Genomic DNA, 13,668 nt, shown 5'->3' with positions numbered 1-13,668 from the left:
CTGGTGGGGAATGTTTCGGGTTGACGTTTTCTTTCTCTGTCGTACGACTGTCTTGTCGACAGAGTTTTGTTATGAAGTTATGTTATATTAAATCAAGCATTTTACTCACGATTATGTGTCTTCATACATATAGTCGGTTCACCTTTTGTTATCACACTCTGAATATTATGACTCTACATAAAAATTGAGTTACACTTGTTTTGCTTTTCATGTTGAGATTCCCGATATTTATCGAGTTATGACAATGTTGACGGATATACCCTTTATGATGAACTATGAAGATCTTTCCTTAACATGTTTCTTTGTGAGCTTCCGCTGTTGATCTATGTATTCTTTCCATCTTCCCCCTTTCTTTTATTAGTCGTATCGATACTCGGTCCCCGCTATTACTAGTGTCAGAATCGGGCTGCGACAGAGTGGTATCAGAGCAGGTCGTCTGCTCTGAGTCTAATGCTTGATTGAGTTGAGCTTTTATTTTCTCTTATTTATGAGTTGAGTACTAGTCTAATTTGAGCTCTTAGACTGGTTTGAGAGTCAGTCGAAACAGAACCCCAGCACCCCATCTCCTCCGACTTATCGAGGTAAGAGCTTTTGATGTTTTCTTTTCCGCTCTCATGCTGAGTTTTGAGTTGACTCACTAATGAGTTATGTGATGTTTGACGACGAAACTATCTGGGCATGATGGAGCATGATGAGAACTATGAGTTGAAGAATATTTGGGAGTTATGTTGAGGCTAGTATAGCCGTTGCCCCACTGTACCAAATGAGAAAGAGTATGTTGATGATTGGGGTGGAATACCAAGTAAGTTTCGTATCCACTTTTGAGAAACACGATATTTTTGTTTTCAGGATGCAGCGTGTTGTTGAAGAAGCAACGAAACGCTGGTTTAGAGAGTATGAGCCAGATGAGGACGATACGCTAGGAGAGTTTCTAGCGCATTACCATCGACGCTGACAGAGGGTTATTCCCTACGGAATCGACGGAGCGGAGGCTTTCGACCTTCTGATTCCGCGGTTACCACCCACGTGGGGAGTTTGGGCGACAACATTAGTCCCCCTTTTCGTGGGCACCACGTGGTTGGGAGGAGTGAGGTATGGCGATATTAGCGGTTTTGTCGCGATGCTCAGCCAATGTTATTTTGCGTTCGGTGATTCCCCTGCACCGCCGTACGAAGTGCCCGATGGGCCAGTCCAGGGTGGAGAGTTAGTGGTTGCACCCCCACTGCCAGATGAGCCTTACCCGGTTGCACCACCACCCCCTAGAGAGGCGATGCCGATTGTACCCGAACATGTCGATCCAGATCCGATAGTTTTCGAGACGTATTCACCGGTCGTGGAGCACGATCCGTTTTTGTATTTGGCAATGATCACATATCCTAGCGCCGACTTACCATTTTGGGATTTGACCCCGGTGACGGCACCCTTGCCAGTGCTACCTATCAGGTCAGCACCGCCGATTGTTTATACAGAACCTCAGATTCAGCGGGTATCGAGGCCATCCGATTCGAGAGTTGCCCTAGTGCTAGATTCCGACGTTTTGGCTTTACAGCCTTACACGCACTAGCTCCACTATGCACCTTATCGAGGCGCCCAAGAGGGAGGATCTCGACCTGCGAGACCAGACATCGATGAGGAGGATCCGGACGAGGAGACTCCGGATATGACAGTTGGACGCGGGCGAACCCAGCCTTTACGGCATCAAGTTGCGGATGACGGCACCGAGACATGGGTTTCTATTCCCGAGGTACCGGTTTACTATCCAATGTATGACACGGATGTTGAGGATGAGCCGAGTGAGGATGCACCGACTGATGATGTTGGGAGTAGGATATCAGGTGATGGCGATAACGATGACGAGATGGGAGATTGATAGATGACGACCGAGACTATCTAGAGATGTATATGTATATATATAGTGATGCATAGCCGATGTACATAGCTAGAAGCATAGTATAGAACATATATGACGTTTAGTCCCTATGATGCTTGCATAGCGAGAGCATCATTATAGTATAGGGCGTTTTGTACAGAGAACCTTCGCTTTTGTATAAGACCTCAAAAGAGAGGCAATTTTCCCTATTATATAGAGATGACGTTGATGACTAGAGAGCTTTATGTCACATCAGAGTTTTGAGATTGATGATTTAATGCATGATGTTAGATGAACGATAGAGATAACGAGAACTATGAAAATTCTATATGAGAAATATAGAATTAAGTTGAGATATAGAGAACTGAGATGAGAATTTAGAGGTTTCATCGTGTTTTATAGACACGACCCTAATAGGATGAACGTATTATGGAGACCTCATGGGATGCATAGATACTATTGACCAATTGTACTTCGTAATAGAGGTACTTTCACCGGGACCGCGTTTATCATCGCTAGAGTAATCATAAGAGTAGACTTATTGAGTCTCTATCCCGCTTGGTCATTTTTAAATTTTTCTGCATCCATTTGAACTCCTACATGAGATGAATTATTTGCTATTGAGAAATTTTTCCAGATCCACTGTGTTCGAGTCTGAGCCGGTTGTGTTGAAAATCCTTACCCCTTGTTTTAACAGTGGACAATTTATTCATTTTCCACTTAGTGGATTGCTTCTACTTCCAGTATTGATTTACTCCCATCATATCATATCTCAGTTTTTATCTTAGTTTCTGTTCTAGCTTTTGATCATCCTTTGATTGTAACTTCTTCATTATCCTTGAGATAGCACTGGCTATTATGGAATCATTCCATTACTTGAGCTCGTCTTGTTCAAGATCATACATTTTTATTCATCACATCCTAGTCCCTACCGACAAGATTTAGGAATGTCTAGGTAACTAGGATGGCATAACAAGAAGAGTTTTTGGAAGAAAACACGAGTTATGGGAGCAGTCGTAGAATATATATTATTACGGGACGAGCACAACTGTTCGATTATGGATTTTCATATATTAGCCAAGTATGTAGAAAGCTAACCATTTCGAGGATGAGAAGAAGTGATGCTAAGCCAGAATAGGCAATAGCAGATTTAAGGAGATCGAGATGACAGATTAGAACAGATGACGTTTTCCACGATAGCAGACTGAGATGACGACTAGTATAGAAGTAGCATCGTCGTCGTAGTACAGGATGTTTTATTTCCGTTATGCCCCGCAATTAGTAAGAGTTCTCGAAAGAGAAAATTTTTCTTATATATATGTCTATATGACGATGACCAGAGAGTCTCTATGTTTGAGTAGAGTTTTAAGCTGATGTTACGATGATAGACATGAAATATGTCTTTGATGCTGAGTTATGAGAATTTAGAAAATAATATGATGTTGAGTAAGAGTCTTATGATTTGTGAGTTATGAGAATTAGTTCTAAGGTTGATACATGTCCCCTTAGACTTTGCCGAGAAAGAGAAACCGATTGAAGAAAGAAAATAGAGTTGATGATAAAAGATAAGGCAGTAAAACCGTAGTTGAATACGAACGTCAGTTTGCGACTTGGTTCGGTATGCCACATATCGAGAAGAGATGAACAAGAAGATGTCAGAATTGTTTCGATCAGGTTTGAGATAAAAGGTACGAGACAATTTAACGAGTCGGAGTGCGGCTATGTGTACTGAAGTATTAAATAGAGCATTGAATATAGAATTGGCTTTGCGGCCAGAGAAAATGAGTCAAGCTTCGATGCAAATGTCGAACCCAAATTTTCAATCGGGAAGCCAGTCTTTTTCTGGCCGAGCCCAGAAAGGCAAGAGAAAATGGGACGACCGAAGTTAAGGTCCCAAGAAGCCGTGGCAAAGTTAGAATGCACCGCCACACTATCAGAACCGAGATAGATGGCCCTACGTTGGCCAGACTGCTCCAGTAGCAGCTCCACAAGGATCGCGAGGAATACCTCATTGCCTGAAATGCAACAAGCTACACTTGGGAGAGTGCAAAATGGGACAGAATACCTGCTACACATGTCGAAGGGATGGACACTACTCCAATCAGTGTCCAAATCGTCAGCAAAGTGGAGGCGGAGGAAGGCCGAATCAGTACCAGCCGCAACTCAAAGTGATGGAAGGAGTCCTACCGCTACCGCCGCCACTGCAACAGCAGCTAACCTATCGACCACGTCAGTCAGGAAGGCACCCGCCAGCCCCGCAGGCGAATTAACCCCATCATCAGAGAGTGGTTGCGCTTGAGCAGAAGGCTCAGGACAAGAATCGAGGAAATCTAGCAGAGCCTGCTCCGCAATATCTTAGAGTGATATCTCCTATAGGCAGAACCACTACGGTCTCACTCGTATGTCCTGACTTAGAATTCGAGCTAGAATCGATTAAGCTCAAGGGTAAAAACCTAAGGATGATGTCTATGTGTCACATAGATATTATTTTGGAATGGATTGGTTAGAGGAGAACCATGCGACGATACAATGCAAGGAGAGACGAATATCGTTTCATTTTCCAGGCCAAGAGCCTACTTCGTTTATTGGCGTTGAGAGAAAATGGAGAAAGTCGCCAATAATTTCGGCTTTTCAAGCCCGAAAGCTTTTGTAGAGAAATGATACAACCGCGTATGTTGTATACCTGAATCAGAGTGAAGAGTCCAAAACAAATATAGATGACGTGCCAGTCGTGCGAGAATACAAAGACGTTTTTCCTGAAGCTTTACCAGGATTACCCCCAGATCGATAGCTCGAGTTTACGATTGATCTTGAGCCCGGAGCCGCACCGACGTCAAGGGTACATTATAGAATGGCCCGGCAGAGTTGCAAGAGTTGAAGTTGCAACTTTAAGAGTTGCTAGATTTGAGCCTCATTCGACCTAGTGTTTCCCCGTGGGGAGCACCGGTTCTTTTTGTCAAAAAGAAGGACGGCAGTTAGAGGTTATGCATTGACTACCGCGAGCTGAATAAGGTGACACTGAAGAATAAGTATCCGTTACCTCGGATCGACGATTTATTCAATCAACTCCAAGGAACGAGCACTTTTTCAAAGATTGACTTGAGAACGGGGTATCATCAGCTGAAGATAAGATTGGAAGATATTCCAAAAACGGCATTTCGTACGAGATACGAGCACTATGAATTCATAGTCATGCCTTTTGGATTGACGAATGCCCCTGCAGTGTTCATGGATCTCATGAACCGAGTCTTTCACGAATACTTAGACAAGTTCGTGTTAGTGTTCATAGATGACCTTCTGATTTACTCAAAGAGTAAACAAGAACACGAAGAGCATTTGAGAATCGTGTTAAAGAGATTGAGATCTGAAAAGCTATATGCTAAGTTCAGCAAATGTGAGTTTTGGCTTAAAGAAATCAATTTCCTTGGCCATGTCATTTCTGCGAGAAGAATCGAAGTAGACCCAATAAAAGTTCAAGCGGTAGAGTGGAGAGCACCGACTACACCACATGAAATCCGCAGTTTTCTAGGATTAGCAGGGTATTATCGAAGATATATTGAGGGCTTTTCGAAAATCGCTAAGCCATTGACGCACCTGCTAAAGAAAGAAGTTAAATTTGAGTGGACGAACGAGTGTGAGTTGAGTTTTTTTTAAAAAGCTGAAGAAGAGAATTACCATTGCCCAGTTTTAGCTGTTCCAAAGGCGAACAAAAAGTATGCAGTCTATACAGACGCATCGAAGAATGAACTGAGATGTGTACTGATGCAAGATATAAGAGTTATTGCATATATCTCACGACAACTTAGGCCGCATAAGATGAATTATCCGACGCATGATTTAGAGTTAGCAGCCGTAATGCATGCTTTGAAGATCAGGAGACACCATCTTTATGGAGTACGGTGTGAGATATACACCAATCACAAAAGTCTCAAATACTTCTTTGAGCAAAAAGATCTGAACATGCGACAGAGAAGATGGTTAGAGTTGGTGAAAGATTACGATTGCGGGATAAATTATCACCCCGAAAAAGCTAACGTTGTCGTTGATGCGTTGAGTAGAAAGAATCAAGGAGAGTTAAGATTTTTCCTTACTCAAGAAGAAAACTTGATCAAAGAATTTGAGAGATTGAGATTGGAGGTAGTGATACCACCTCAAATGACGGGAATAGTAATTGCTACACTAAACCTTACATCTGACCCACGGTCAAGGGAAATTACAGCTCAAAGAGAGGATAAAAAGATGGCGAGGTTACGAATGAAGATTCGAACCGAGAAGATGGAGAATTATCAAGAGGCGGCAGATAATGCCATATTATTTGATGGAAAAATGTGTGCCTGATAGAGAAGAGCTGAAAAATGAAATCATGAGTGAAGCTCATGACTTACACAGCACACCCAGGAGGTACGAAGATGTACCAAGATTTAAAAACGAGATTTTGGAGGAAATGAATGAAACGAGAGATAGCAGCATTTGCTGAGAGATGTTTGGTATGCCAGCAAGTGAAAGCATTACATCAACGACCCTATGGCTAGTTGCACCCATTAGAAATTCCTGAGCGGAAATGAAATCATATAGCCATGGATTTTGTGACTAGATTACCAAAATCTAAAAGAGGAAACACAACTATTTGGGTAATCATAGATCGATTGACGAAGAGTGCACATTGTATACCGATCCCGATTACCTATGGATCTGACAAGTTGGCTCAGATTTATATCCGAGAGATAGTGCGATTGCACGGAGTACCGATGACGATTACATCGGATCGAGATTCCAGATTTACTTCACGTTTCTGGATGAGTATGCAAAAAGAGTTAGATACTAAACTGAATTTTAGTACAGCCTTTCATCCGCAGACGGATGGACAGTCCGAAAGGACTACATAAGTTTTAGAAGACGTAATTAGAACTGTTGTGCTAGATAGAGGAAGTTAATGGGAGCAAGTTTTGCCCCTGATCGAGTTTGCTTATAATAACAGTTTTCAATTGACTACTATCATGGCTCCATACGAAGCCTTGTATGGACGAAAATGTAGATCCCCGCTTTATTTGGGATGACGTTGGAGAGAGAAAAGTGCTTGGACCGGAAGCATTGAAGAGATGATCGCCATTGTGCGACAGATTCAACAGAGAATTAAAGAAGCACAAGATCGCCAAAAGTCTTATGCAGATACCAGACGAATAGAGATTCATTTTGATGTAGGAGACAAAGTCTTTCTTAAAGATTCCCCATCCAGAGGAGTACATCGTTTTGGAGTTAGAGGAAAACTCAAACCGAGATATATTAGACCCTACAATATACTCGAGAAAGTAGGCCCTGTTGCCGATAGACTTGCGATGCCTCCGAGCTTCGCGAACGTTCATAACGTTTTCCATGTTTCACAGTTAAATAAATATGTGTTTGATCCAAAACACGTCATTCATCAAGAAGAAGTGTCCCTAGAGCCGGACTTGAGCTACGAAGAGAGGCCCGATGCTATTCTGGACCGGAAGATCCAGCAACTGAGAAACAAGTCAATTCCTTTGGTGAAAATCCAATGGAGATATCATGAGCAAGAGGGAGCAACATGGGAACTTGAAGAGAAGATGAAAGAAAAATATCCCAAGCTTTTTCCCGAAGTTGAATAACTCAAATTTCGGGACTTTTTAAGGGGGGTAGGATGTAACACCCTGTACTTTTATGAGAAGTAGTAGTGTCAAGACACTACAGAGAGTACTACGGTACTAAGATATGAGATTATAATTAAGATGAGATGGAGTTATGATGATAAATAAAGATATTGAGCATTAGAGTTACACTTGTCGATGAAACGAGTTATTATTCTAGATGGAGATGTGAGTCTAATAGAATCATGATGAAGATATAGAGTGAGCAATTTGAGAAAACGAGATGGAGATGCTGATTAAAGTGTGTTTAGCAAAGCTTAGTCTTGAGATATGAGTTTTTACAAAATTTAGTTTGATATAAGAAATTGGGAAAATCTTTGAGGTTATGTCTTGAATGATGATTTGATGATTTTAGTGTTTATAAGAATTCTTGAGTTGGCCATGATGAGTCTGATAGTATTTTGATGTTTGAGAGTGTTTGATGAACTTTGGGAATGAAAAAGTTGATGAATTTTCGAGTTTGCTGTTGTCTGCCCTCATTTCTCTGCTATGCCAGAGAATTCGGCATTTCTCTACTATGCCAGAGAATTCGGCATTTCGTTGGCGAGCATTCCTCTGGCGAGCATTCCGCTGGCGAGCATTTCGCTGGCGAGCATTCCGCTAGCGAGCATTCCGCTGGCGAGCATTCCTCTGGCGAGCATTCCGCTGGCGAGCATTTCGCAGGCGAGCATTCCTCTGGCGAGCATTCAGCTGGCGAGCATTTCTCTGGCGAGCATTCCGCTCGCGAGCATTCCGCTGGCGAGCATTCCGCTGGCGAGCATTCCGCTGGCGAGCATTCCTCTGGCGAGCTCTGCTCTGATGGTTGAGATGTGCTCTGCTCTGGTGCGGAACTAACTTTAGAGAGAGAGGAGTCAAAGCAAGTGGATAAACATAGTTAACGGATGAGATATTTTTATGCAAGTGGATAATTAAGCATGTGTTAATTATCCATTACTCACTACTAGAAAAACGCTCATAGATAACAGATTTTATCCGTTATCTATGAGCAAAAAAACCGTTGTGTATAGTGGTGTTATCTATTCTATACGTCATACACAACGGTTTCAAAACCGTTATGTATAGTAGCATAGATAACGGTACGATGTGTCATACATAACAGTACGCATCCGTTATCTATAAAGGTTATACATAACGGTTTTTCACCGTTATGTATTAACATTTTTCCGTATGTATTATTTTTTTTTTATTTTTTTTATCATAGTTAACAGTTTTTTGCACTTTTTATAACGGTTTTAACCGTTATCTTTGATAGAATACATAACGGTTTTTCACCGTTATGTATTAACATTTTTCCGTTATGTATTAATTTTTTTTTATTTTTTTTATCATAGTTAACAGTTTTTTGCACTTTTTATAACGGTTTTAACCGTTATCTTTGATAGAATACATAACGGTTTTTCACCGTTATGTATTAAGATTTTTCCGTTATGTATTAATTTTTTATTTTTTTTTATCATAGTTAACAGTTTTTTGCACTTTTTATAACGGTTTTAACCGTTATCTTTGATAGAATACATAACGGTTTTTTGCACTTTTTATAACGATTTTTTGCACTTTTTATAACGATTTTAACCGTTATCTTTAATTAGAATACATAACGATTTTTTGCACCTTTTATAACAGTTTTTTGCACTTTATATAATTGTAGTATATTTTTAAATTTTGCAATTTTTATAAAACGACAAAATGATAAAATCAACGATAACAATATTATATATCATCCAAAAAATTCATACATTATTATACAAATGAACCAAATATCAAGTATACATCATCATTATACAGGATATCCTACACTATAGAAGGATGTAACTCGCATGAAACAATCGGGCCACCAAAACCATTCCCAGGGAATGTGAGGACAAACGAAGAAATAAACAAAGCAATTTACATGATATCTGCTCTTAGTCAAGGGCGCTGGATTTGTGAAAAATATGACTTGTCTGCATTTGCAAGGCGATCCTGAAAGAGCGCCCACTCACTTTTGCATCTATCTCGTACCTAGAGTAAAAGAAAATATCAGCAAAGCCATATCAGGAAACAATACTTTTTAAACATCTAAAATCAGTGCTTGATACTAATGCATAGCAGAAAGAGTAGATCATAAACAAATCCTCCATGGCAACTGAAATCCACAAAGTTTCCCAGGTTTGAGTCTGCTGAACAAGGGCTAGCAACAGCTAACGTATTTCAGTCATTTCAAAATACAGAGGATTGACAACTATATATATGGCTATATCAAGGTTGGTTATGGATATACATACCCCCTGCCATGGAGCTTTTCCATTATCAGATTCGCCCTGCATAATCATCATTAAAGATTGAATTTAGAGAACAAGTAGAAATCTGACCCCACCCCATAAGAACAAGAAGGAATGTGAATGACAAAGAGGAAGTAAATAGATCATCAACAAAAATGCTTGCTACATCTTATTCAACAAGAGGTGAAAGCATAGAGAATAGCCATATTTAAGAAGATGAGTTCTTCACCATATCCTCAACCAGCCTTGGTTACCATCAAATAGATATATTTGTGTTATCATTTTGCATGATAAAACAACCATAAATTTTCACACTAAAGGCAAAGCCCTTAATAAATTTTCTTCATCCAAAATAAAACAACTGCAAGACAACCATGGAAACTTTTTATCTTATATATGGAATAAAGCATGTGTGTCACCTACACAGAGCAAATCCGGTTCGTACACGTACCCACACGCACAAAGATCATATCTAAGAAACTGTTTTGACAGTACAGCTAAATGCATGTAACAAAAATATAAGAAAGAGATTATGCCAAAAGTGAGCTAGTTATTGCTGTCTGACCTGACTTCCAAGTGATGGAATCACTTGATGCACAATCCATTGGGAATCGACAACACCAATCTTTTCATGCGCAGGCTGCAGAAGGGCAAGAGAAGTTATTAATGTTAACAAAGAACTCTCATGTCCTCCAAGAAGCCAATGAAACATATGCCAAAAGCTGGGAGGAGGCACCTCCTTTTCCTATGACATCTCCTTTACAATCTCCCCTAAATTTGGGTATTATCGTTTTGCTTACCATTAAGTATTTTTTTCTGTTTTTTTTTGTGGGAGGGGGGGGGGGGGAGTGACGATGACGATGCAGATCAGGTGGTTTGTCAGTATCAAAGAGAAGGGGGAGGGAGAAACAAGCAAGTCACTTACATCCACACATCTTCTTAATGCAAAATCCAAACCCCATCCATGAACCAGGTCATTCTGCAAATATGCAATACAATTAGATGCACTGCTGTGGAACAGTTATCTGAAGCTCAACACGAGCCCTCGACTGTTCCAGCTCACTAGCTGCAGCTTTACATCCATCCCACCTAAGCGTCTCCACCATCTTCTTCGCTGCTTCCAGCTGCATAAGTGTCTCACCAACGAGTTCTTGCGCCTCAGCTTCTGATTTCTTGGAGTCGCTTAGCTGCTTCTTCATTTCTTCCACGACCACAAGTGCCTCATTTAGGTTATGGAGCTCGGTTGGTGCAGATTCTGAGTTGTTAGCTTCGGACGCAGCTACCATTGCAAGCTGAGCTTTGAGCCTTTCGATCTCATCTAATGCAGAGGCCAAAGCAACTGATTCTTGCAACTGCTGCTTATGCAGAGCCTCCAGCTCAGCTTGCAATGACCTGTCTCGTTCCTCACTTGTCTCAGAGAGCTCTACTGTAAGAGCATTCCGAGAGGCTGAAAGCTCTAGAAGTTTCTTCTCTGACTCTTCAAGCTTTGAGGAGAGGACTGAGAGCTCTTGGTTGGATTCATCTGCATCTCTCTGGGCTTGCTTCTTAGATTTTTCTGATGAGCATAACTGATCCTTCACATTTTTCAGATCATTTTCTAGCTGATAGATGTAAGGATAAAAAGTCAAATGATTGAGTTTAAATGGGCAACAGTCTAATTCAAAGGAAAATTACATATGGCATGGTGAAAGACAAACTTGTGTGTCATGTTAACCCAAAATCCAGAAGTATGAAAATATGGTAGTTTATCACTTTTATCTTGCGAGGATTAACACTTACATCATATGAAAAAAGAGCTTCCAATATCAGTTCGCTGTTTTCTTCACCTAAAATGTAAGGTAGATATTAGTTTCCTGATGTGTCATTATTCAAAACGAATAGTGATGTGTAACTATAATACATAAAAGATAACTATTTCAAAATCTTGATTTAGTTGAAATTGCCAGTACAATGGTTTGGACTCTCTAAAAGAAAATTAATGGTTAACAGCCAAGCTCAGATTAATATCAACTCAAACATTACAAAAGCCACAAAACTGTCTAGGAGTAAGCTACACCAACCTTTTCCTTGATTGTTTTGCACCTTTTCCTTGATTGCTTTGTCTAGGAGGCAGCTGCATTTGCTGTTGCAAGGCGCGTCCTGCACAGAAAGATTATATTTTCTTAATGCAAAGCTCATCTACTTGCATTCATAAGGCTCAGATATTTCCATAAGAGAACTAGAGTTCTTTCAATCAACAGATAGGCTGGTCTTCAAGGAAGAGAAATAACCATATCCGGTACATAATGTTGTTGTCTTCACAATCAATACCTGCTGATTAGTGCAATTTCATACATTTCTGCAGCTGACATGTGAAGAGAATCTAAGATATTTTCGAAACCTGAGCTACGGACCTAAAAACACAAGCCAGTAAGGACTATCACATACTGCCTCATTGCCAGCTCACAGTTTCTCCATTTGTTCTTTTGGGCAGGAGTTGGATATGATTTAGGTTTTAAATTTACAACTCACACAAGATATATTTTTCAACACAACCCCAGCTCTTCAGGTAAAAGTACCATTTACAAGGGCAATGAATCAGGTTGTTAATCTGAAACATAAACAATCATGCAGAGTTCTAGACAATTGCACAAGAATTCTATTTCAAAGAAAATATTTGAAACTAGAAGGGTTCAGAGTAAGGATTTACTTCTTCTGCCCTCTATTGCTAGTTTCACCGGACCTTCCAGCTTTGACAGTGTTATCATGAGCTGGAGGAGTTGCAGCCATGGCCTCCCTTTCGGCTATTTCAGACCAAAAGATACAGAAATTGTGAGAAACATGATATAAATTCATTGTACACAGTGGCAGATGGGCACTCTGCAACTGAGCCACATTCAGATAAAGAGTGATATTAGAGCAACTAGATAAATACCACGCCGAAGATCCTCATCAAATTTCTTCAAATATTGATCAAGCTGTTGAATGTGAGTGTCTACCTTTTCCAAAGGAAAAATAACTCGTTAAGTCAACTTTGTTATATGCATGGTTTAAGCCAGAAAAGCTTTATACTACATGCAAGCCAAGCTATCCCATTTGTGTTCGGCAAATTCTATTTTACCACTATATCATGGATTTATGATGTTCTCCATATCCAGTTCATCCTTGTTTTTGACACCCTAGTCTATTAGTTGTATTACCCTTTGAGTAAGTATTAGATTATTGTAAAAAAAGGGATCAACTTAAAACTTTGCACTAGAGAAAGCATGTTTATACAGAATGTTTGAAACCAAAGGCCAGGAACATCTGCTAAAACTAAAAAAACTAGAAATTCTTAGCAGCCCTGTTTATCTATGCATATGTCCCCATTCTTAAACTCAAAATAATAAAAGAGATAATACAGAAACACATCCAGGAAATTTAGTAATAAGTATTCCTGGACAGAAGAATAAAGTGTGATTAGCTACAATCAGGGAAAAGATAAGGATATTGGTATAAAAATTCAAAAAACAAAGCAAGTATCACACCAAATCACAACACAAACAAGTGAAGTACAACTAACCTGGAGGCTGATGTGGCTAAATCAACCAACTCCGACATCACGGCGGCGAGGAGCTGCTATTGATGCCAGAGGCCGGAGAGGGTGGAGTCCAGATCTGGGGCCCTAGGGTTTCAGATGGAGGAATTAGGGATCTAGGGTTTAGAGGAGAGAGCGGCGCCGCCTCTTGAGATACAGGCGGTGGTGGCGGCTGGAACCTTTTCAGATTGAGGCGGTGGTTAAGTGAGATTTTGAGGGAGACTGGCGGCGGCCTCACTGCCGTTCGCCGGAGATTGAGAAATTGGGCGGTGGTGTGAGTTTGTGAATGCCCGAATTGAGTCAAAAGAATGAGAG

General features: G+C 40.5%; 1 protein-coding gene across 1 annotated transcript; it reads right to left on the bottom strand.

Moving 5' to 3' along the window:
• Positions 1-9,226: 9,226 nt before the first annotated feature.
• Positions 9,227-12,566, bottom strand: LOC131007997 (interactor of constitutive active ROPs 2, chloroplastic-like). Its single transcript, XM_057934904.1, has 8 exons — positions 12,487-12,566; positions 12,178-12,190; positions 11,858-11,936; positions 11,577-11,623; positions 10,723-11,398; positions 10,363-10,437; positions 9,801-9,836; positions 9,227-9,537 (listed from the first exon to the last, which is right to left on the bottom strand). Exons 1-5 carry the CDS (start codon positions 12,564-12,566, stop codon positions 10,796-10,798), a joined length of 822 nt encoding a protein of 273 aa, XP_057790887.1. The 3' UTR covers positions 9,227-9,537; positions 9,801-9,836; positions 10,363-10,437; positions 10,723-10,795.
• Positions 12,567-13,668: the final 1,102 nt, after the last annotated feature.

The sequence above is a fragment of the Salvia miltiorrhiza genome, chromosome 2, assembly GCF_028751815.1.
Source record: "Salvia miltiorrhiza cultivar Shanhuang (shh) chromosome 2, IMPLAD_Smil_shh, whole genome shotgun sequence".
NCBI lineage: Eukaryota > Viridiplantae > Streptophyta > Magnoliopsida > Lamiales > Lamiaceae > Salvia > Salvia miltiorrhiza.
Note: the sequence above shows the minus strand (reverse complement) of the source record. Positions and strands in the feature narration are given on the sequence as shown.

Excerpts from the sequence above, each read along its gene's own strand:
- LOC131007997 (XM_057934904.1), bottom strand. The coding sequence starts at position 12,566 with ATGGCTGCAACTCCTCCAGCTCATGATAACACTGTCAAAGCTGGAAGG. Across the intron at positions 11,624-11,857 it reads GCAAAACAATCAAGGAAAAG|GTGAAGAAAACAGCGAACTG; the intron begins GTTGGTGTAGCT and ends CTTACATTTTAG. Across the intron at positions 11,399-11,576 it reads AAGCTCTTTTTTCATATGAT|CTAGAAAATGATCTGAAAAA; the intron begins GTAAGTGTTAAT and ends TACATCTATCAG.